Source organism: Alligator sinensis, unplaced genomic scaffold (genome assembly GCF_000455745.1).
Source record: "Alligator sinensis unplaced genomic scaffold, ASM45574v1 scaffold916_1, whole genome shotgun sequence".
Lineage (NCBI taxonomy): Eukaryota > Metazoa > Chordata > Crocodylia > Alligatoridae > Alligator > Alligator sinensis.
In genome coordinates this window covers 394,302-415,944 of record NW_005842874.1, presented here as the reverse complement: position 1 = coordinate 415,944, position 21,643 = coordinate 394,302, and the positions used below count along the sequence as shown (strand labels likewise).

At 46.5% G+C, this 21,643-nt stretch overlaps 1 protein-coding gene across 5 annotated transcripts in view; it reads right to left on the bottom strand.

The window, feature by feature from the left end:
- Positions 1-761: 761 nt before the first annotated feature.
- The window catches only part of PDIA5 (protein disulfide isomerase family A member 5), a 139,533-nt gene continuing 118,651 nt past the window's right edge, over positions 762-21,643 (bottom strand). For 3 of the 5 annotated variants that reach the window (XM_025191964.1, XM_025191965.1, XM_025191967.1), the window contains 3 exons: positions 18,771-18,841; positions 4,825-4,959; positions 762-2,005 (listed from right to left, as the gene is read on the bottom strand). In XM_025191964.1, the coding sequence (XP_025047749.1) occupies positions 1,925-2,005; positions 4,825-4,959; positions 18,771-18,841 (287 nt within the window). In that variant the 3' untranslated portion in view covers positions 762-1,924. Of the gene's footprint in view, positions 2,006-4,824; positions 4,960-12,675; positions 12,854-18,770; positions 18,842-21,643 lie in introns of those variants that run through there. The other 2 variants (XR_003091828.1, XM_025191966.1) reach the window with 2 other exon arrangements.

Here is a 21,643-nt window from a genome sequence, read left to right as displayed (position 1 = left end):
AGAGGCATGGACCGCAATGCTAAACAATAGCTATGCCACCGAAAAAAAAGTTGCGGATGGGTGAGCAGGAGGTCATAACAAACTATTAGGCCAGTTCCACAATAGAAAATCAACGTACTGCTGGACAGTCGACTCCTTTCGGAGTGGAGAGATTCAACAGGTGCCTAATAAGAGGAAATAGTTGGCACGTCACCATCATTGCTTAGATGTATGGTCCTGGCTAACAAGCTGGCCATCACACAAGACGAATCAGCCTACCCGCTCTTGCTCACTAATGGGTTCAGCATCTTAATGAGTGCCAAATGTGCAGTCCCATTAATTGGGCAAGGGAAAGGATGATGAACAAGGGAAGTGCATCCAGAATAGATAAGGGAGTGAGAAATCCCCTCGGCGCCCCAGCCGCACAGTTGTTCCCTTTGCACGGGCCAGACAGGCAAAGAAAATGAGACTCTACCAGCCTTTTAGCGGAGGGCTCAGATTCATGGGATGTTTCTCTTTCCTTATACAAGGGTGCTGCATTCAACTGCTGCTTGGGACCATTAGAAAGAGCCCAAAGCATACAAACCTTAACACAGTACAGGGTAGATTAAAATGCTGGAGAACCTGTTACAAATGAACAGCGGGCTTTACCCCTCAATGGACAGCCAGGAAATAACCCCGAGGCACGGATCCTGCAGCAGCCTGGGTCTCCGGACTGCTAGCAGTTGTGAACGCTAATTCAGGCAACCTGGTAGGTACGAAGATGATGAACAAAAAAAAAATCGTTTCCAATTTTTTATTTTTTTCCCATCAAAATGAAATCACACACCCCCACCCCGACTATGAAGACATAAGAAGCACCTTCAGATCGATACAACTTTGTAGTATCCAGAGGGCAATTTCCAGTAACATGTTCACAGTATGCCTTTAACATGATTACTTGCTGTAGAAATATTGTTAACATTCCATAACTCAGGTTTTGGTTTTCTTTTAATTTTTATATATATGTAACATACAATATGGACAAGCTTTTGGGATGTAAACAAATACTGGTGTGTGTCATTTCTGTATATCAAAAATACTGTGCCTCTGTCAAATGTACAATGTTAAATATAACACCTTGCAATATGCATTTCATGTGGCCTGATCATAAATTGAAAAAAAAAAAAATTCAACAGCCTATATATTATTTCGTCCCCATAATTTACAGGGGCACTTGACAACGTAACTGCTAAAACGTGAGATTTATTTTACATTTAATCCCTACTGTGCTGATCTTCGACATTTTATTTAAAACAACTTAGTACATTCTGCAAAGATATGTAAACACTTCCAGTACAGTGGATTAAAAATTAAAATCAACGAGATCTGGATTGGTCAATGCTAGTGTCTTCATTAACCCCGTTACCCTGTTATCCCTGAGCGCCTTAAAATCGTTCCCCCAAATCTCTCTGAAGAGCATGTAACTATTTTGCAAGAATGTAAAACTGCATTTGAACAGGCTTTTTTTGTTTCTTAAAAGTCCCATTTTCCTCCACTGTTTTAAAAAAAAGTTATTACGTGTACTGTAAAACACTTAAAAAAAAAAAAAAAGAAAAGAAAAGAAAAGAAAATTTACCTTGTCAAATGAGGTCTTCTACGGACACACTACCGACTACAAAAATATTGCATAGGAGTGTTGATGGGCATAGTCTCACAACAGGAGAGAATGCTGTTTTTTTGTTTAACAGAATGTGGCAACAATCTAATTGAATTTTCTTTAAAAATCAAGTGGTTTCACTTTATTTCAAAATTGTACAAAATGACCATGGCTATTTATAAAAAAAAAAAAAAAAAAAAAAAAAAAAAAAAGTCTCTGTCTTTAGAATTCGTGACATCTCAGGCGCAGTAACAATGGACCTGGGACCATTCACAGTGCAGTGGAAAGCTTCTTTTGAGGCAGAAATTACAGTTCATCCTTCTTCTTCCCTACCCTTTCATGGTCTCTCTCTCTAAGGGTTCGCATGAAAGTGGCAAATCCGGCCTCCTGCATTTAAAGAAAGGAAAATATTGATCAGAGTTTTAAAATAAGAAACCAAAACAGTGTTGTTTCACAGGGACTTTGCCAGCTTCCGCGCCCAAAGGCAGAGGGAAGCACGCTGAATATGAACTAGGACGGGGCTGTGCAGCTTGCGAGCAGCTGCGGTCACACGCTGCGTGGGCTCCCCACCATGCTGCTGGATTTCCCCTCCGAGCCTGTGACGCTGCACGGGTCCCCGGGGCCACAGGTTTCCTGGACCCTGCAGCCCCCCCTGCCCGACTGCAGCCCTGGGGTGGAGGCAGGAAGCAGAAGCCAGGAGGGAGTGGGAGCCCAGAGACCCCAGCAGTGGCAGTGGCCGAAGTGGTGGAGGGAGTGATACCTGGGTGGGAGCACATGAAAGGAGAGACTCTCAATTCATCAAGTCTCAGGAGAAACAGGTTGGGGATGGAGTAAAAAGACACCAAAAAACGGAGAGGATGAGAAGGAGGGTTCCACAAGCGTTTCCAGTTGTCCAATTAATAACTCTTAAACACACAGAAGTGCCATGTGAATAAGGTGCATGCTTTGCTTCCAGACCAGCTAGACAAGCAACTGCCACACAGGAACAGATATTTCTTTATCCTACGATCTTGTCTGGCCTCAGCCCGGCTCTGTGGTTCTGCGGGTGCAGGACTGGGGCTGCCCTTACAGAGCCACGCAGAACCCAACTGCCCAAAGTCCGGTACAGGACCGGGGATTTTCGGTAGCGACTGAACAAAGGGAACTCATTTACAAACAGAGGCTTCAGACTGACATCGCTAAAGAAATGTGGAAGTGTGGTCAGACTGGTCATCCTCAGAGGCCTCGTTCTCAATTTGTATTAGGCACCCCAGGTGACTTGATTTTCACTCATGGAGTGCTCAGCAAGTTCAAGGAGAGAGAGAAGCGCCAGGCACTTCTGCAATGGCATGGAAGTCAGCTCGCCGTTCAAGTTTTAGTAATACGCACAAGTTGAAGCACCTGGGTTTGAAAAAAAAAAAAAAGGCCCATCCTTGTTTTTCCGACTAACCATGACAGATACTCTCGTGTGGGGAGTGAGGAAAAGCAGAGCAAAAAACAAAGGAGCAAAAATGGAAGGTGAAACCTTACTTATTAAAAGTTTGCTCAAAAAAAAGGGAAACTTTGGGTGGGACGAGAAAAAACAAACCAAGCCACAGCGTGTCTTTCAGTAAAATGCCATTTTTGAAAGCGGCCATGTTTCCAAGGTAAGAAAAAAAGTGACAATTTTTGACTTGGTGTCAGCTCGAGAGATTCAAAACTCAGTGCGTTAAATGGCTTGCCAACAGGCATGCACCAGTTAGTTCCCCTCCCCATGCCCTGCTCTCTCCGTCTTCTTTTGCAAGGTAGCGGGCCCCAGGCCAAGATACCTCAGCTGTTTCAGTCGTTACCTCCATAATAGCATCACCTTTCATGCTGTTTTCACTCCTTTAAAAATAAAGCCCTTTGTTCCCATATTACAAAACCCACGAGCTCGTGGACAAGCCTAGGAACGTCATGGTTTCCACCGTACTCCTGCGACTCTTCCCTCCTCAAAATTTCACAAGAACACCAGGAACGGGAACCGTGACTCCCCGTCCCAAAAGTAGGTCATTCTCCTCTGACTAAAGGAGACTCTCCAATAGCTGTCAGCAGTACAGAGATAGGACACACAGTAGAGCAATTCTACTGCTATTTAAAAACAAGTCAGCTGTTATGGACAATGCATCTCCCAGCTCCCGTCATCTGAGCACGCGTCTGCCTTGCCAACATCTTCCTCAGCCACAAGAGCGCCGTCCTTTCATAAATCCCACTTGACCGGCGTGTATTCGAATCCCAGATCACTTCATGGCCAAGACCTTGCTTATTCGCTGGCTGCTGCACCAGTCTCTACTAGACTACAAACAGAGCGGTATCCATGCCAATGCATAGGTCAATGAACTCGCAATTACTGTGGCTTAATCCTGAAGACAAAACTCCCACTGCTATCAATGAACACTTCCACTTCACTGCTGAGGAAGGAAAAGGTGCTGAGGAAGGACTTGGCACCCCTTTACACTTGCTACACTTTTATGAATTATACTAGCAGCAGCTGGCCTCCAGGCTAGGTATGTTCCCACAAATCATCGTTGGGAACACCTAGCTTTTCCATTACTCTCTTCCAGACAGTGCTTTGCTGCCAAGACTGTAGGATATGAGGACTTAAATGATGCACACCAAAAAGAAAGCAGTTCACTCTCTTATACCTTCAGGGTGCATGGTCAACTGTACGTAACACCACAGGAAAATGGAAGGCCTGATGAAGGCCATCGGGTAGGTGGCACAATAACTCTTTCCTTTCTAAAGCTTGGGTTGCAGTCTGATACAGCGAAAACAAGTTATTTGGTTATCTCCTCCCGGTCTAAGGGGCAGCTTCGTCTACTCCATGCAACCAACCCTCTATTGTGATCCGGCAGAATCTGTGAGCACGCGGAGTACGGGGAGGGGTCTGGATTCAGATGCGCTGTCATACCCGAGCGGAGTAACTTCTATATCCCCTGCCACCTCCACGGCCCATTGCAGCCAGTAAAAATCAACATTTTCATCTGTCCTACATTCACCTGCGAACTTCTTACAAAACAAACGAACATGAAACAGCACCAAAATCCACATTTCTTTTGGGTGGAATCTACCAAAACTAGAACAAATCAATTCTAAACGGTATACTGCAGCAGCCAGCCATTCTCCCGCACCCTTCCTTCAGAACAAAAATGGAACAAGAAGCAGTTGTTTGCACAGGGCTTCTTTCCACATCCTCCACCTGTACTTACCCCTCTCTCCCCGTTGTACTTTTCTACAAACTTCCCATAGTTGTAGTAGTTAAAGGTGGGGTAGCCATCGACACCTTCCTGCTTGCACAGGTCATGGTTCTGTTCTTTGGCACAGTCCACTGCAGCGTAGGCAATCTGAAATACAAAAGGAAGGGCATAAGGTAGGAGACAGGTAGTGAGCCATGTTAGTCTGAAGTCAGGCAGACGGTGAGGTAGATCTGCACCTTTAGAGACAAACTCAATCAGAGATGCATAAGCTTTCATCAGCAGTGGCCGACTTCATCAAATGCCGAGCTCAACATAAGCTAGGAGAACAGGAGTCCCAGTGGTAACAGAAAACCTGAGCAGCTCCGCAGCCTAGACTGGCTCGAGTCCAGACTGTCATGCATGTCAAAACGTGTGACAACTTATCCCAGTTAGGTGGGAAGGAAAAGAGCATCAGGCTTCAGCTGGCCTGCATTAGTCCGAGCCGAGTCAAATGCTGCTGCCTAGGGTTAGCGGAGCAGAACTGCAGCTGGGTATTCACCCAGGAGGGATGAGACCCATCTTCATTATCCCTAATGTCTGGCTGGCTACGAATTCTTCTTCCCACTACAATTTATTCAGCAAAAAGTTTGATGGTTTCAGGTTTGCTATACCCATGAATTAATGAATAAGGGTCACAGCTTGACTTCTGGCTCATGGCAAAAAAGGGATAACCATAAGTGTGTTAACATGCACCAAGAAGTCTTGATCTGTTTATCTTAATAGCGTAGCTAATAACAAGCCTCACCCAGCTCTTCCCGGATCCAGTGAAAAGGGAGACACAGAGCACTTGACTGGCAGGGCAGACTGGGAGTCAAATTATCTGGACTCAACCTCTGTCTGGCTCACCCATTTCCCTTCTTTGTTGCCTTAGGCAAGCTACCTTACTCCTATGGACCGTTGTTTCCTTTCACTTGTCTGTCCTGTGCATGGTGTACTCTTTGGAGGAGGATCTGTGATGTGCTAGGTACAGCACATGCGCACGGGGGCTCTGATCCTGGTTAAGGCCGTTATACGGTACTGCAAGACAAACAACAACAAGGAGTCCCGGTGTGAATGTCATCTCTCTGCTGACCGACCTGCTACACACCGGGTCCCCCCTCTGCTTGTCCAGAGAAGCCTCAGCCTTGAAGCCGTGCTCACCACAGGCCAACCACAGCTTCCAGCTGTTGTTCCTGCGCTGCCGGCGTCACCTGGAACCCGACCGCGAGCTGCTCAAGAACCTGCTCTGCCCACTGGCTTCAATGGCAGCCGTGGCACGTTTGGTACCACGTATCAAATGCTAATTTAATATCAGCCACAGCTTCCATTCGACCAGCCTCCTCCAAACAGACTTCATCAAAATACTTTTCACTTGCATGACTTCAGGGCTGCTGTTTCACTGCAGTCCCATAATTAAAAGATCATTTAATATTCTAATATGCCCTCTGGTTTCATGACAACACAGTGCAAATGAAAAAAACAAAAAACCCCAAAACTAATTTCAACATCCTAGCAGCAATTGGAGAGATGGGCAAAGGCAGTTTTTGTTCGTCTTTGAGATGTTCGTGCTCAAGACAATGGCTCAGACAGATCAAACACAGGCCTATTTTCAGGTGAACCTGTATTAGTTAACCCTTTTACTTTAACCCTTGTTTTCACTTTCCCTGGTTTAGCACATGAATGCCATCATGCAGAGTGGAGCTCCTGAAGACGATTAAATTATAAAGTCATAAAATAGGTGTAATTAGTTTTTGTACAAGAGAAAGGACTCCAGCTCATTCAGGCCCAGTTAAACACAACTGTTAAGATAAACAGATCAGGACTTCTTGGTGCATGTTAACACATTTATACGGCTATCCCTTTTTGCCATGAGCTATAAGTCAATATTTGGTACGCTGCAGGTTGTTTCAGTTAGGAGGAGAAAGTGGTGATGGAATCAGCTATTACTTTGAGTCAATCCTGTTCGTTTCCAAAGCACGTAACAAGCCCGGCTGCCCAGGAGCGTGTGTCTGCTCAGCCTTCCCAACATCCTTCAGCAAAAAGGATCCCTCTAGACTTTCCTCAAGGCTCCCAGTACTTCTTCAAGCTTCTTGTTCCTCCTCTGTTTCTGCTACTGTGGTGTTTTCTGGCTGCTTCTTTTACAACACATGCCCCAACAAAAACAATAGCCCCCACATGGTTTTGTCATGGCTAAAACATGGAGGTTGTTCCCGTTTTAGCTTCTTGGTGCCAGCAAGGAGCTTAATTGTTTCTTACATTTCCCCCCAATGAATAATGGCTCTTGGATCCTCCAGTTTCAAAAGTGAAGTGTGCTGTTTAGACTGCAAATGTCAAACGCTTGAAAGTTAGGGAGAGACAGATTTATGGCTGCTTCACCAAAATTATTTCGGCCTCCTTGTGTAATTAATGAGGCAGGGGGCCTGTAAAAATAATATTGCGTGTCATCGTGTAATTAAAGGAAATTATCATCATGCATATGCATAATGGGGCAGAATAAAAGTTGCATGAGTAACCATAAATGGAAGAGCTATTGGTGACTATCCAATCATGTCTCTAAGCCACACATTCATCCTGTGCCCAACTGTACCTCGTAAAGAGGGTATAAAAGGCTGAGCCTTTTTCCGATGCTTCCACGTGGAAGCCCGTGATAGTCAAGGTCTCCGAAAAGCAGGCATGGAGGGTGAAGGGCGACTTATGGGATCGCAGATAAACGTGTGGGGCGAGTAACTGTCCTTTTTATTTTATTTTATTTTTTACTACTTATCACTCTGAATCCCATGGCAAGTGACAGATGAGCAGTATTTTCCCATGCCGACAGAAACTGCAATACCACTTGGGGATCTACTTTGGCTGCCATACCATTTAGCAAGTGCTCATGGGTTATCCCCTGGCCAAACAGAGAACTCAGATACTGGTATGTTTCTGAAGCAAACCACTGATGTCCAGCGGTGCTCTGGCGTGATGGTGTACGTTCATCTAGTGAAAGGCCTGCAGAGTTACCCAAGCTAGCTCTGGATGCACTAGCTTCCAAGAGATAGTGCCACACGACCACGTTCATAACCTGCTTGGGCCACCTCTGTCTGGCAGCAATAGTGCTGCACAAGCATGCCCATGGCAGGGCTCCAGCTACAGAGAAGATGAATCTAGCTTGCTGGGTATTTTGGCAGTGATCTAAAGTCACAAATCTCCAAGGTTAGTCATCTACACTGGAATGCCTTGAAATCATCAGATGTCACTACCACTGCTGGGGGCATTGCTTTCATCTTAAAATGAAGAGAAAAGGATTTTTTTTTTTCCAGGGGAGGAAACATGGTGTGAGGCAGTGTGATGTGGCTGCCCTTCTCAGTTCACTCCTCTACACTCCAGTGCCTGTGGTCAAAAGCTGGGGATCGTGTTGGAGAAGGGATCGATTCTGTCTTCTCAGTGGAGGTCTCCAGTTCTTCCGGGCCAAGGAAGATGGATATGGGGGTATGCTGGTATCAAGTATGCATGTGTGTGGGCTGGCCCAGTGTCTATACTGGTGGCTTGGAAGCTGGGCTTTGAAGAGCTCCTTGGGTCTGTTGGTGTCACTGCTCATGGATCTTAAATAACAGAGTACTCTGCTGGTCACCAGCAGAGTGCCAAACACGGAAGGAAGGGAGGTGCCATACACAGGCACTACGCAGGAATGGGATGAAGTCCATGCCTGTGCTGGCTGCTTATGTACCACAGATGGCTCAAAAACTCTCTCTGCCTATTGCCACAGCGCTGAGCTTGACTTCATTGCTGTCTGCTTCATTCCCCAGGCTTTGGTGGGGGGGCTTCAAAGTTTGGTTTCCTGGAGAGGGTGGAAGAGAGGGGACACCAAGCGCTTTCTTGAGCCCCTGCTGTGGTCTTCTGAGCCAACGCCTCTGGGACTATGGTGGGGGTCAGTGGCAATGTTGATGCTAGACCTTTACTCAGTGCCAGCTTCTCTACATGCATCTTCTCAATCCCGTGTTGGATGCTGCAGGTTTGAACCGACTGGCTGCTGAACTCAGATCATCCAGGTCCAAAATCATCCTCACAGATGTTCCAGGAGATTAAGCTTCTGTCATGGTTCACAAGGGTGGCAGGCCTAGTGTGTGGCACCAGAAATGAGAACTGGAGAGTTGCAGGGATGAACTACAGGATGGGAGCAGCAGAGGAATGGGAGCTGAAGCCCAGAGTCTGACACTGAACCGGAGGATCAGAGGTCAGAAGCAAGTTAAGGTCAAACTGATGTTCAACACGGAGATTAATCAGGAATCAGGGAGTCAGAGGAGTTACTGGGACAGGAGCTGCACACAGACCAGAGACCAGTAAGTTTTGCAGCAAGGCTTAGGTGCTGGAGGGATTCCTTAAGAGCAGACCTGGAACCAGCCAGAGGGAAGGGGCTAGGGCTCAGCAGGAGCTGGTTAGTTTGTTAGCTTCAGTTACTCCGGCTACGGGTCTGAAGCCTCAATTAGTCTTGCCCCTGCAGGCTAAGCCAAGCTGGCACCGGTTGGTTCACTGGGCTCAGTTGACCCAGTTAATCAGGCTGCCAGGCATGAGCCTCCCTTAGCCTAGTCCGGACAGCTTCAGTCTTGTGCCTTGAATTCCAAGTGCACACGGAGAGTGAAAGACAGTGAGTATCCTTGACTGAACATGAACTTGCTGCTGGGCTGCCGCTGTACCATGTTGGTCCAGCAAATGGACAAGACACGAGGTTTCTGCCTTTACTGGGCCAATTGCACAGTCAGGGGGCTGTTGGACATCCTCAGACCAGAAGGAGGGCACAATGACCGGAAGTTTGTCCAACGTCTGTTCCAACTGTAGTGCTGGTTCAATAAAAGATATCACACAAAAATCAGAGTACGGTGTGCGGGAATATATGCAGCGTTTGAAGTCTGAGGAGATATGCTAATGTAGGAGAAAAGGACAATAGCAAGGAGACTAGTGTACCAAATGCTGACTCCAAGGAATTCAGGAGGAAATCAGGCAAATCATAGAAAACGAGGGTTGGAAGGGACCTCAGGAGGTCACCTCTAGTCCAACCCCTGCTCAAAGCAGGACCAGCCCCAACTACATCATCCCACCCAAGGCTTTGTCTACCTGGGTCTTAAAAACCTCCAAGGATGGAGATGCCACCACCTCCTTGGGTAACCTGCTCCAGTGCTTTACTACCCTCCTAGAAAATTGTTCCTAATATCTAACCTCAACCTCCCTTGCTACAACTTGAGCCCATTGCTCCTTGTCCTGTTATCTGCCCCCACTGAGAACAGTCCAGCTCCATCCTCTCTGCAATCCCCTGCGGGGAGCTGAAGGCTGCTATTCAATCCCCCTCCGTCTTCTCTTCTGCAGACTAAACGAGCCCAGTTTCCTCATCCTTCCCTCATGAGTCATGTGCCCCAGCTCCCAAACCATTACTGCTGCCCTCTGCTGGACTCTTTCCAATGTGTCCACATCCTGTCTGTAGTGGGGGGGCCCAAAACTGGACACAGGACTCCAGATGTGGCCTCACCAGTGCTGAAAAGGGGGAAATAATCACTCCCCTCGATCTGCTGGCAATACTCCTACCAATGCAGCCCAGGATGCCATTAGCCTTCTTGGCAACGAGGGCACGCTGTTGGCTCATATCCAGCTCCTTGTCCACTGTCACTCCCGGGTCCTTTTCTGCAGAGCTGATGCCCAGCCAGTCAGCCCCCAACCTGCACTGGTGCAGGGGATTTTTCCATCCTAACTGCAGGACTTTGCACTTGTCCTTGTTGAACCTCATGAAATGCCTTTTGGCCCAATCCTCCAATTTATCTAGGTCACTCTGAATCCTAGCCTTACCCTCCAGCATATCTACTACTTCCCTCAGCTTGGTGTCATCTGCAAACTTGCTGAGAGTGCACTCCATCCCATCTTCCAGTTCAGTGATGAAGATATTGAACAAAGCTGGCCCCAGGACCAACCCCGGGGGCATCCACTTGATACCGGCTGCCAACTAGACATCGAGCCATTGATTATGACCCTCTGAGCCCGATGCTCCAGCCAGTTTTCTATCCACCTTACAGTCCATTCATCCAGCCCGCACTTCCTTATCTTGCCTTGGAGAACGTTGTGGGAGACGGTATCGAAAGCCTTGCTAAAAATCAATCGGTACATCACATCCACCAGTCTCCCCGCATCCAGAGCTAGTCACCTCATCATAGAAGGCAATCAGGTTGATCAGGCACGACTTGCTCCTGGTGAATCCATGCTGAACTGTCTACAAAAATTGACAGTATTTTCACTTAACCAGTTTTCCTTTGGGTTATAGCTAAAGTGGGTGGGTTACAAGGAAACTTCCTCCTTAATTTCTTTGGCAATGATGCCAAAAAAAAAATAAAAAAAATCTATCAGGCTGGAAACTGAGTCAGCAAGAAATCATGACACCGTGATTCTAAAATAGCGCCACAAGCTAGCTGGAGACTTCTGGAGAACACTGTTCTCAGAAACGATCCTAAAAAATTAACTATCACGCAAGAGTTGCATGACAGCTCGCCAGAATTATTACATTAGCAATGGCTATGCGCACTGCCTAGTAAAATCTACCCTGCTATTTACATTATAACTAATATGCCAGGGAGTTAAAGCACAGGACATACATCAAAGTTATCCATGGGCCCAAGAAACACCGCACTGCCTTTCCTGTCTTGGGTACCCATTTATCCAATGCAAAAGGGAAACTGGTTTAAAGACAAGGCATCATGTCCCAACGTGCAAATTCAGATAAATTTGACCAGCCATAATGTGCTAAAAATAAAGAACTATACAGCAATTTTTTACAAGGAGAAGCCGGGGTGTCTTTGAAAGTGATAATTGTTTTTAGACTTGACATTTAATTTTTTTTAATCTACTCACTTTACCATGATCAGCATATGCAAATCTTTAGGGAAATTAATTTAAAATAAAATAAAACCCTTATAGCAGGGGTGTCAAACATATGGTCTGTGAGTCCGAATCTGGCCTAACCCCACCCGGGGCACGTGCTGGCCCTGACCCCAGCCCCCTACGCTGCATGCGGTGCGTGGGCTGGACCCCGTGTCATGCACGCTGCATACAGCACAGGGGGTCGGTCCCAATCTGGCCTGCAGTCTGGTCCAGCGAGTCTGGATGAGTTTGACACCCCGGCCTTACAGCAACTATTTGTGACATTCACAAACACCTACAAGAGGCTTGTCTAGCCAACATCATCACTGGGACTGTGCTGGCTACAGTGGAGCAGGTGCAAACATGCCTTAAAACGAGCGTGTGCTCAAAGGGAGTCAGGCAGAGCTACCACGTGGCGCTAGGCAAGCGGCTATCCTTTTCCTTTTGTAGGCGTGGCTGAACTGAATTAAGTCCAATGAACTGATCCTTATCTAGCTTTGCATAAAAAAGGTCCAAAGCATTATAGACTGCCATAGGAATAAGTTAGGAAAGGATTTGCTTGGGATGGTTTGGATATGGAAGATCCTGCCTCAGGATGGAGGTTGAATAATCTCTAGCAGTCCTTTCCGACCCTCCTTTTCTATGTTTCTATGATTTGTCTGTCTATTGGACACCTTTCTAATGTATGTATACTGGTAACAAGTAGATATAAAAGCTACTCAACCAGCTAGTTCCCAGAAAGAAAGGCAGAGTGGCCTATGCAAACCATCTCAAATAAATCCTTAGGGACCAGCTGGTTCAGAGAGGCACAAACAATCACCTACTTTGTCAGATGCTAGAAACGGATGCGTTCTGTTCTCAGCATCTGTATACCCGGAGACACCAACCATAAATTACAGCAGACATGTACATGAGCAGTATTTAGCTACCGCTCCAGAACCGTGAGTTCAAGCCTCGCTCCGGACATGTGATGAAGTCTGCCCTTAGTCAACCCAGCTGTTACTGGCTCCTTTAGGCTACAGAGTCAGAGCCATCTGGATATGGCGATAAACACCTCAATGTTGCGTCTCACCGGCACCTGGCTCAACAGGACTGTTGACTCTTCACGGTTCACAAAATTCATGGAGGCCTGCATATGTGTAAACTGCTGGAAAATAAATGTTGGGGTCTATTTTAATACAAGTTAAAGACCAAATACTAATATCCTCCAATCCCCAGCTATCCAATCCACAGCTGGCAGCTTGCGGGCTGCGCGCAGCCCATACGTAATTAAATTGCAGCCAACAGGCCTTGCTGCCCAGAGGGTGAACATCGCTTATCCTTTATTCCCTTGTCCACCACCAAATTCAAGGTCTTCAGTTGCCACTGGGGACTAAAATTGGTAGCAGGGGTTAAGGTGATGAGGAGAGGAGGAGATAAGAGAGCAATGGCAGCATTTACACCCCGGGGTCTAAAGCTGTACCAACGAGCTGCTGTCCCACCACCGGAGGTGCGTTGTCTGGCCCACAAGAAGCCCCATGGTCCAGGCTCAGCCCATGGGAACAAATGAGTTGGACATGCCTGATCTAATCTAGGATCGCTTCAAAATGTTTGAGGAAGAAGGGTCTTTTGATTCAAATCTTCAAACCTGAGCTTGCCTGTACGTGCGATAGAGGTCCTGCTTTTCATTTCTGGGTCCGACGCAGTAAAACAAACCTCACGCATCAAGCTGATAGAAAAGGAATGGATAACTTTTCCATTCAAGTTTTCTTCACCGAAACTTAGTAAATACTGCAGCCAGATCTATTCAAGAGACCGACTCTTTTCACGAGGTGAACATTTGGAGCCTCACATCTGCAAGACACTGGACATCAATACTGCTGAATCCCAAATCTACCCTCAATTCTCCAAACCCTAGCCCTGCTTGCAACCAGACCAACTAAGGTCCGTTTTCACAGATGCCAGATTTCAGCAAGTATATATTTTTTCTTTTCCCCCCACAAAAAGGTTTCAAGCACACAGCAGATTAAAGGGACAGTGCAGCGTTAGGCTGCTACAGCTGATATAATTCTCAAAGAAGTCATGTCTTTTGGGGGATAAATTCTTCTTTCTGTGCCAGAACTGTGCATCTTTAAGGCATCAGTGGAAAGGATAGTTTCATGTTAGATGCTGGACCAGACCTTGAAAGATCAAATCTCAGCCCGGTCACATAACTTTGGGCAAGTCACTAAAGGACCAGATTTTCATTTAAGCACTTCCGTTAAGTGGCCTGAATTTCAAGAGTGCTTGCTTTCAATGGGAACTGCTAAGTGCCAAGCTTGATTAAAAAAAACCAAAAAGCCCAAGAAATGAGCAACTGAGGTTTTTACTTAGGTGCCTAACTGGAAGCTGAACTTTCGTTAAAAAAAAAAAATCTAACCATTAGCCTGCTTGCCTCCAGTCCCCAGCTGTAAAACAGGCATGTTAGCAGGCTTCCCCACAGGAGTGTAGCACGCAAAGATGAAAAGAAACACTTTCAGCATTTCAGCCATTGCTCTGTAGCATCACTGGTTTCCTGGGGTGAACCAGCTTCCAACAGGACTGCAACACAGAATTGTCTATTCTAAGTGGAGGTGGCAATTAAAATAAACGGGCTTGTGACAGGCTCAAATCTTCCTGCTTTTCAGGTAGCAGGAGCTCCTGCTTTCTCCTCTTAAACCCCTTTCATTTTACCAGTCTGTCTTCCAGCAATCATAGGATAATGTAGTAAAAAATATCTTCTGCAATACTAGTTGGCCTCCTGTTAAGATATGTACTGCCACACACCGGTTTATTGATTCAAGGAAATAAATCTCCACAGGAGCTAATATTGACTTTTGTTATGAAAATGGAAGTGAATAACGAACTGACTATTGATTCAAGGAAGGAATGATATAGGGCAGCCTTTTTTAAATTAAAACAGGGATAAAATTTCAGCGTAAAAAAGGAATGGCACTAAGCATCTGCTTTAGAGAGTAGTCAACTGCAGATGACAAATCTCTTACTATACAAAAAAATAGTCTGTTGTTGCCAAAGTGACTTAAAAGCACACGAGTTAGACATACATATCCTTCCCTAGGATTACTGTACAGGCTTTAATTTATGTTACCTGTTATATATAAGAACTCCACTACAGCCTGCTGGGGTTAGCCATGATTCAGCTGCTAGTCTTAACGTGAAAGGGAAGATTAGCTATCAGTGACCGGGACATACAGCACTAACACCACCGCATTTAAGGAATCTAAATGGTTTGGGTTTTTGTTTTTTAAATTAAATGCAGAGCAATTACGTGACCAATTTCCACACGTTAACTTCCACGTGTCCTTAATGCATTTAGGACCCAATGGCATAATTGTGCACTGGGGCCATGCAGTGTGGGTCACTATAAAAGTAACTGCCTAAATGCCACTGTAGACGTTTCATATGGCCTCACTGGTTTCAATAGCAAATGGACAGTTTGCAAACAATTACCAGGGCACCGACTCGTCAGAAAAAGAACTGGGTTCTCTGCTGTCCACATCGCTCCTACAGGTCCTGTATAAACCAACTATTAGCTGCTGGAGGTCTTCTGATATGTATTGATACACAACAGTAAAGGAAAATCCTGTTTGCATGTATAAGCAACTCCAACGAAGCTTGTACAAATATCTAAAATTGTGCCAAGGGGGCTGCTCTGTTTCTTAGCGGGCTTGCATGTCCTGAGCATCTGCTGGCAAGCTGGAAGGTCACTTAAAGAGTCGACAGCCAGGGTTGTCGGTGCGTGGAAAGGGCCTGGGCTCTCTTCTGGCAGCACCATGTAAACGCCACAGCACAGCTCCCCAGGTAGCTGGGAACAAGAAAGCTCCTGGTCTCCGCTGAATCCTCTTCAGTACCTGGATAAGTTATTTTGTCTGATACCGAGACATGAGAAACGACTTGCACCAGCGGAGAGAGGAGTCTTGCAGAAGTGGTTTGAGGATGAGCCTTCCAAGAGCTTCTCTGACTACGGGATGCTCAGGAGCCTGCTCACCCCCTACACCTCTGTCCTCCTCACTGGCCCGCTCTTACCAGGCCTCCTCCACATGCACTGCACCAGCTGGATGTGCAGGAGCCTCAGCCTGTGCTGGAGCCCTGCCCAGTCTCTTCCACAACTGTGACAGCGGGCCAAGGCTCCGGGACAAAACACATCCATGAGATACTTCAGCTAAAGCTGTCAGCAGTGACAACTAACAACCTGACAGCTGGCACAGGTGGTGGAAGACTGGGGATAACGGGGCTTAGCCCTCCCACAACTAATTTTGCGGCGGCCGGTGATAGCACCCCTGCTGTGCACTCCCACACCGCTGTACATACAGCATCAGCGCGCGCCGGCCCCTGCAATGGCCCTGCGGGATGAGGGGGCGGGGGTCAGGCGGGTGCACCCTGCACTGCGCAGCCCCCCCAAATAATATTTTCTCCCGCCACTTATGACAGCTGACACTAAATTTTGAAGTCCCACCCACATCATTTTGCAGGCGCAGTCTATCGCCGCATGGGTGTGCATGATGGAAACCTGCATGTAAAACCAAGTGCCGTCTCTCTGGAAAAGAAAAGAAAAGGCCTGCAGCCAGCTATTGCAAGTCTTCAGAATCAATGCCCCGTTTTATGAGCTGGCCATTTTCAAACCCTTTCTTCAGAAACTCAGGAACGCCTCCTCAGTTCTCGCTGAAAGATTTTTTTTTTTTTTTGGTGAGCAGAAGGCCTGGAATTTTTCTTTTTTAATTAAAAGTTTTTAAATGCTACAGAAGCCAAGGGGCCTTTCCTTATTAAAGAATCCAATATAATGTAATAGATAATGATAATTTGAATGGCTCTGTGTTTAGCGCTGAATAAAGAAGACCTTTCTGCTACAGAATCACATGGGATGATGAGTTTAAAAAAAAATACATAGGCAAGTTACTCATTTTCCAGTAAATTCTGGGTTTCCTCTTTACCCTGGGAGTAACTTTCCACTGGTGAAACCCTCTTCAATTTTATAGAGTAGTTCAACAAGGAACGAAGGGACACATGTGGCACTGAAGTAGAGCCCTGCAAGGCAGCGGGGTATGCTGGGGTATATATGTGGGGTGATACGTATATCTTCTCGTGCCTGAAGGTACACACAGGTTCACGCTCTTTGCTGGATGAAGGCCTGTGGCTTTTCCACAAGGACACCAACAGTCCCTAAGGCTCAGTCCCTCATGGGCTGTGCCTGAGTCAAGAGGTCTCCCAAGATAGGAAAGTCCTAGGGATTGATTAAGTCTCTGTGGGGACAAAGCTGTTTTGCCTGTATATCCCCCTTTTGAAAAATAGGCAAGCCTCAATATCCTCAGTTGGATCCTTCTGTTCTACCTCACTACATTTTACACCTCTGCACTTCTTCAACTTTAGATACTCTCCACCAAATTTAAGACCTGCACTCAAACACTGTCTCCATATTTTGAGCCCTTTTACTCAGAGGACTCACTGGACCGTACTTTGAAGCAAAACCTTCCCACAGTTGCCTCTTATTTAACCAAGGCAGATGCTGAACTGAGTCCAGATTTAGAAGTTTCCTAATGTGGCCCAAAGTCCTGATAAGCAAGTCTCACATTGTTTGGGACAGCCAACTTCATATTGCTTATGCAGACTGAAGTTGTGGGGAACTTGAGAAAGGCCCAACTCAGAGCTAGCAGAGGGGGAAAAAAAAAAAGTGACATTTTAAAATGTTTTTAGAAACGAAAAGGTATCAACAGGGCACAAACTATCTGCAATGCAGGCCACCACCTGCGATGCATGTGGCACGTGGCAGCTCAGGGACAGGATAGGCAGCGAAGCAGCAGGCAGGGCAGGAAACAAAGCAGAGGAACAGGAAGGAGCACAGGATGGAAAAGAGGAAGCAGAGCAGCAGATCAGGCAGACAAAGGGGAGCGGAAGGGCATTTGGGGCAGGTATGGGGCTAATTTGTGACACAGGTTGGCGCCCACTGTTACAGCCATTAGCCTAGAGCATCACTAATCCCATTCACTCGAGCGCTTCATGTTAGGGATGTATTTAAATCCAGGCTGGATTAACACATAGGCAAACTAGGCACATGCCACTGTCTCCATACTTTGAGACCTTTTATTTAAGCCCCGCACCCCCCACCGAAATGTGTTGGGCTCCTCACGGGTGGGTGGCAGCACCAGGGTGGGGAAAGGGGTTTCGATGGCTCGGGCCCACGAGTTCATTTGCCTAGGGCCCACTAAGGGGTTAATCTGGCCCTGCTTAAATAAATACACTGCTTAACTGAAGCCACCGTTTCCTTTACCGAGAAAGGTGCCAAGCTGCAACGCTTGGAAAGAAATCAGGGAGCAGAAATGAGGATGCAGAAATAGCTTTAGCTTTTTTTAATAGCATTTTTCATACCCAATGTATCCTGAAACGCATTTTACAGAGGGTGGGCAGGTGGGTGGGCATCCACATGAATTAGCAAAGGAGATATGCAAGAGCCCAACAGGGCAAGCCATCCCTTACACGGGCCAGAGGGCACCGTGCTTGAGTAAGCAAAGGTTTAAGTGAAGAAAGCTTGCTGGAAGAGACAAACAAATTGCAGTTTCCCAGTTTATGGCTTTTCAAAAGCTCCTGTGTGATTTAAAAACACAAGTCCCATGGAAAGCCAACGGGACTCTCACTCAAATCATCCTGGGTATTTCAAAAACCTCCCCCAGGTTTCTGCCCAGAGCATGAAATACAGGCTCTCTCCCCACACACAGCCCGTTAATTATTAACCATGCTTTAAAAGAGAAAAGGTTTGAAATAATCTCTCATCTAAAGATTCAAAAAGTTACAGAACGTTTAAAGAGAAGAGCTCACCCCAGAAGAAATGAAAGGGGGAGGAGGGGGAACAACAAGAAAAGCTAAAGGCAGAAGGGCATTAACATTTTAACCCAGTTGGCCAGGAAAATAAAAAAAAGTATGATCTCTAGGGTGAAAACATGGTTCAGCTTTTCAGTGGCAGCCTTATCCTTAGACAAACTGGATCCCGCCTGTGAAATGAAATGGTGGCAGAGGCGTTTTAAACATTGCAGAAACTATTAAAAATGGGTTACCTTGCGATCTTCCTTAAAGAGCTCGGCAGCGGTTGTGAAATGTGGGATGGAATTTTTACAGTGTGGGCACCCTGTTTGGCATGGGAAGAAAAAGAAAAAAAAAAGTAAAAATTCATTGTATTAAAAAAAAAAAAGAAAAAAAAAAAGATTAGGGAAAACTCAAAGATAAGCTTGCAGGTGAATCAGATAAAAATCAGCATTAAAAGGAATTACAGATGAGAGGTTCTCGCACCCTGAGCAGAGGGATACTAGCAGTCTGCAGTGCTGTCATCAGGAAGATGACTTAATCATGAGTTTGAGTCGCTTTGATCCCAATAAGATTTAATCGTCCGCTTAATTTCAGGCATGTGCTTAAGTGCTGTTCTGAACAAGGACCAAGACGCAGGGGTATCCTCTTTCATGCCTGTCACTTAAATAGCATTAGACAGCGAGCTACGTGCAAATTAATCCCTTTCCTACTATTGTATTTCCACACTCACGGTTCCTGCAGTTGCCTCGCAGATGGCCTGAGATTGCAAATGAGAGAAGGGGTGGTCGGGGTAGTTGTGAATGGGAGAAGTGATGGCCTCAAGGGTTGGAAACTGGAAGGGAAGCTCCCGGGACACCAGTCTCCCTCAATATTCAAATAGTTGAAAGCATTGGAGAACCACCTGCTTGAGCCACGCCTGACTTTGCAGTGGGGAGGAAGTCACTGTACCGGCCTTTTGCATGGGGAGAACTGAATTTGGAGCCGAGGTTACAATTGCCCATTTATCCATGCATTAAAGGGCAGTGCCTGGTTTGAAAGGATGGGCAGGGTTGGAAACCACAAACTTTACAAATACAGGGGGGTTAAGGGGCCAGCACTGAGGAGACCCGAGAAAACTTTGTGGGGAAGACTGACCTGTTTGTACCATTGTGGTCTTCAATCTAAGGGCCAGCTAGCCCCATACTTACATGGGCACTAAATTCACTCGAATAATTTAGAGGTGGGTGGGAAATCACAGCAAGAAAGTAAAGCCTACCTTCTTTATTACAGGCAACGCTCTGTTTTATGCTCTCTCGGGTCAGCAGCCATGTATATGACTAATCGGAGCTACTCTTCAAATATTTTGTTCTACATTAGATACACCCAAGCAAACATAAGTAACTAAAATATATACAGTGATTTTTTCTTCCCAACTGAATTTAGAGAGATTTTTTTTGCAAGCGAGTTGTCAAAGCTCTTCTTTTTCAGTTAGTACAAGGAAACTGGCCAACTTCTGTCAACCAAGTGTTGTTGCAACATAAAGGTGCAAAGTTAAACAGAGAAGTATTCCTGCCTCTGCCTTCAAATAATAAAGGGCAACATGTAGGCAATTGGATGCCTACAAGCGCACCATGCAGCTAATGTTACTCTTACTGTCATTCATCATTGTAAAATATTGGTTAATAAGCAGCAGTCTTCCTTCTTAGGCAGTACTGAGCAAATGCCCTAGCACCATGTTGAAAGGCGCTGCGTTACTGGAAGGGGCATGTCTTTCAGGTCTACAATACGTTAAACCAAGGTGCTGGTGTCAGAGATCACACAGTGCTTTTCATAAAGGAAGATTGGTAACCCAGAAATCTTTGGCCAAATTACAATTCCTGTAATTACCCTCTACTGTGGTACAAACTCTGCTTTCAAAATATAAAGACCATTCTTTCTTTAGAATGGGATTTTCAAAACACATATATATGCCTTATGCAGCCCAAATCCCATGGAAAGTCAGTAATAAGTAGCAAAAACCAAGGAAAGTAGCTTGCTGACTTGATATAAGTCACTCAGGCACTTTTAAAAATCCCATCCTTAGCGCCCTGAACTTATACGTGGCACAGGGCAGCTGCAGTCCAGGAGCAGTACAGCGTGCCTACTATCGTGGTACTTTCTTAAGTATTTCTGGTGTTAGTTTGAGGATGCAAGGCGCCTGCGTGGTCCACAGGTAAGGAACCCAGGATTCTGGGTTCGGTTCCCGGGTCTGTCACCAATCTGCGGTGCAACCAAGACAAGTCACGTTACCTCTCTGCCTCTTTTCCATCCCACCCTCTGCCAGACATTTCAAGCATAAGGTTTTCAGGGCTGGGCCTGTCTCCAAACAGACTTTGTACAACGTAAAACAGTGGCCTAGGCTCAGATAGGTCCATTGGTGCTACTGAAAGCCAATACAATGGGAGTTGGCACCAATGCCTGATGACTTTTCAGAAACAAAGAGGAGAATCAAGCACCCATGAGAGGTGTGCTCTCGCTCATCCAGATGACGCAGGTCACCTTGCGAGCACACTCAACTCTGTCCTTCTAACCCGACAAAGATCCCTGTCAGCAAACCCAGTGGTGAATGGGATGGGCAATCCTGGTCTGTCCGCAGGCTAGGTTTGGCCAGTGGTCCCAGCTGTACAGATGGGTGCAGGGGCAGCTTGGCCCTAACCCGTCCGCACGGCAGGAGGGAGAGGGCTTGATGCTACCCCAACCAAACCCTGCAGGTAGAGGGGAGGGACGTGGCCTTGCTCCAATCCAGCCATACACGGAGAAGGGACACGGCCCAGCCCCAACCCAGGCGCATGGGAGAATGGGGTTTGATTTTGATGCGTGGGGGGGGGGAGGGGGCTTGACACAGCCCTGAGCGGGGCAAGGGGGTGCAGCCCAGCGCCAACCTGGCCATACAGAGGGAAGGGGGCATGGCCCAGCTCTGACCTGCCAGGCAGGACTTGGCAACTAGGGAGGGTGGTTGTATTAACTGCCACTGCTTCCCCACCACCAAATTTTCTGACCTGTGGGTAGCCTCATGGGCAGGATGCCATGGCTCTGTGGGCTACATTTAGCCCATGGGCTGGCAGTTGAACACCCCTGAGCTAGCCTAAAGAAACTGTAATGGGGG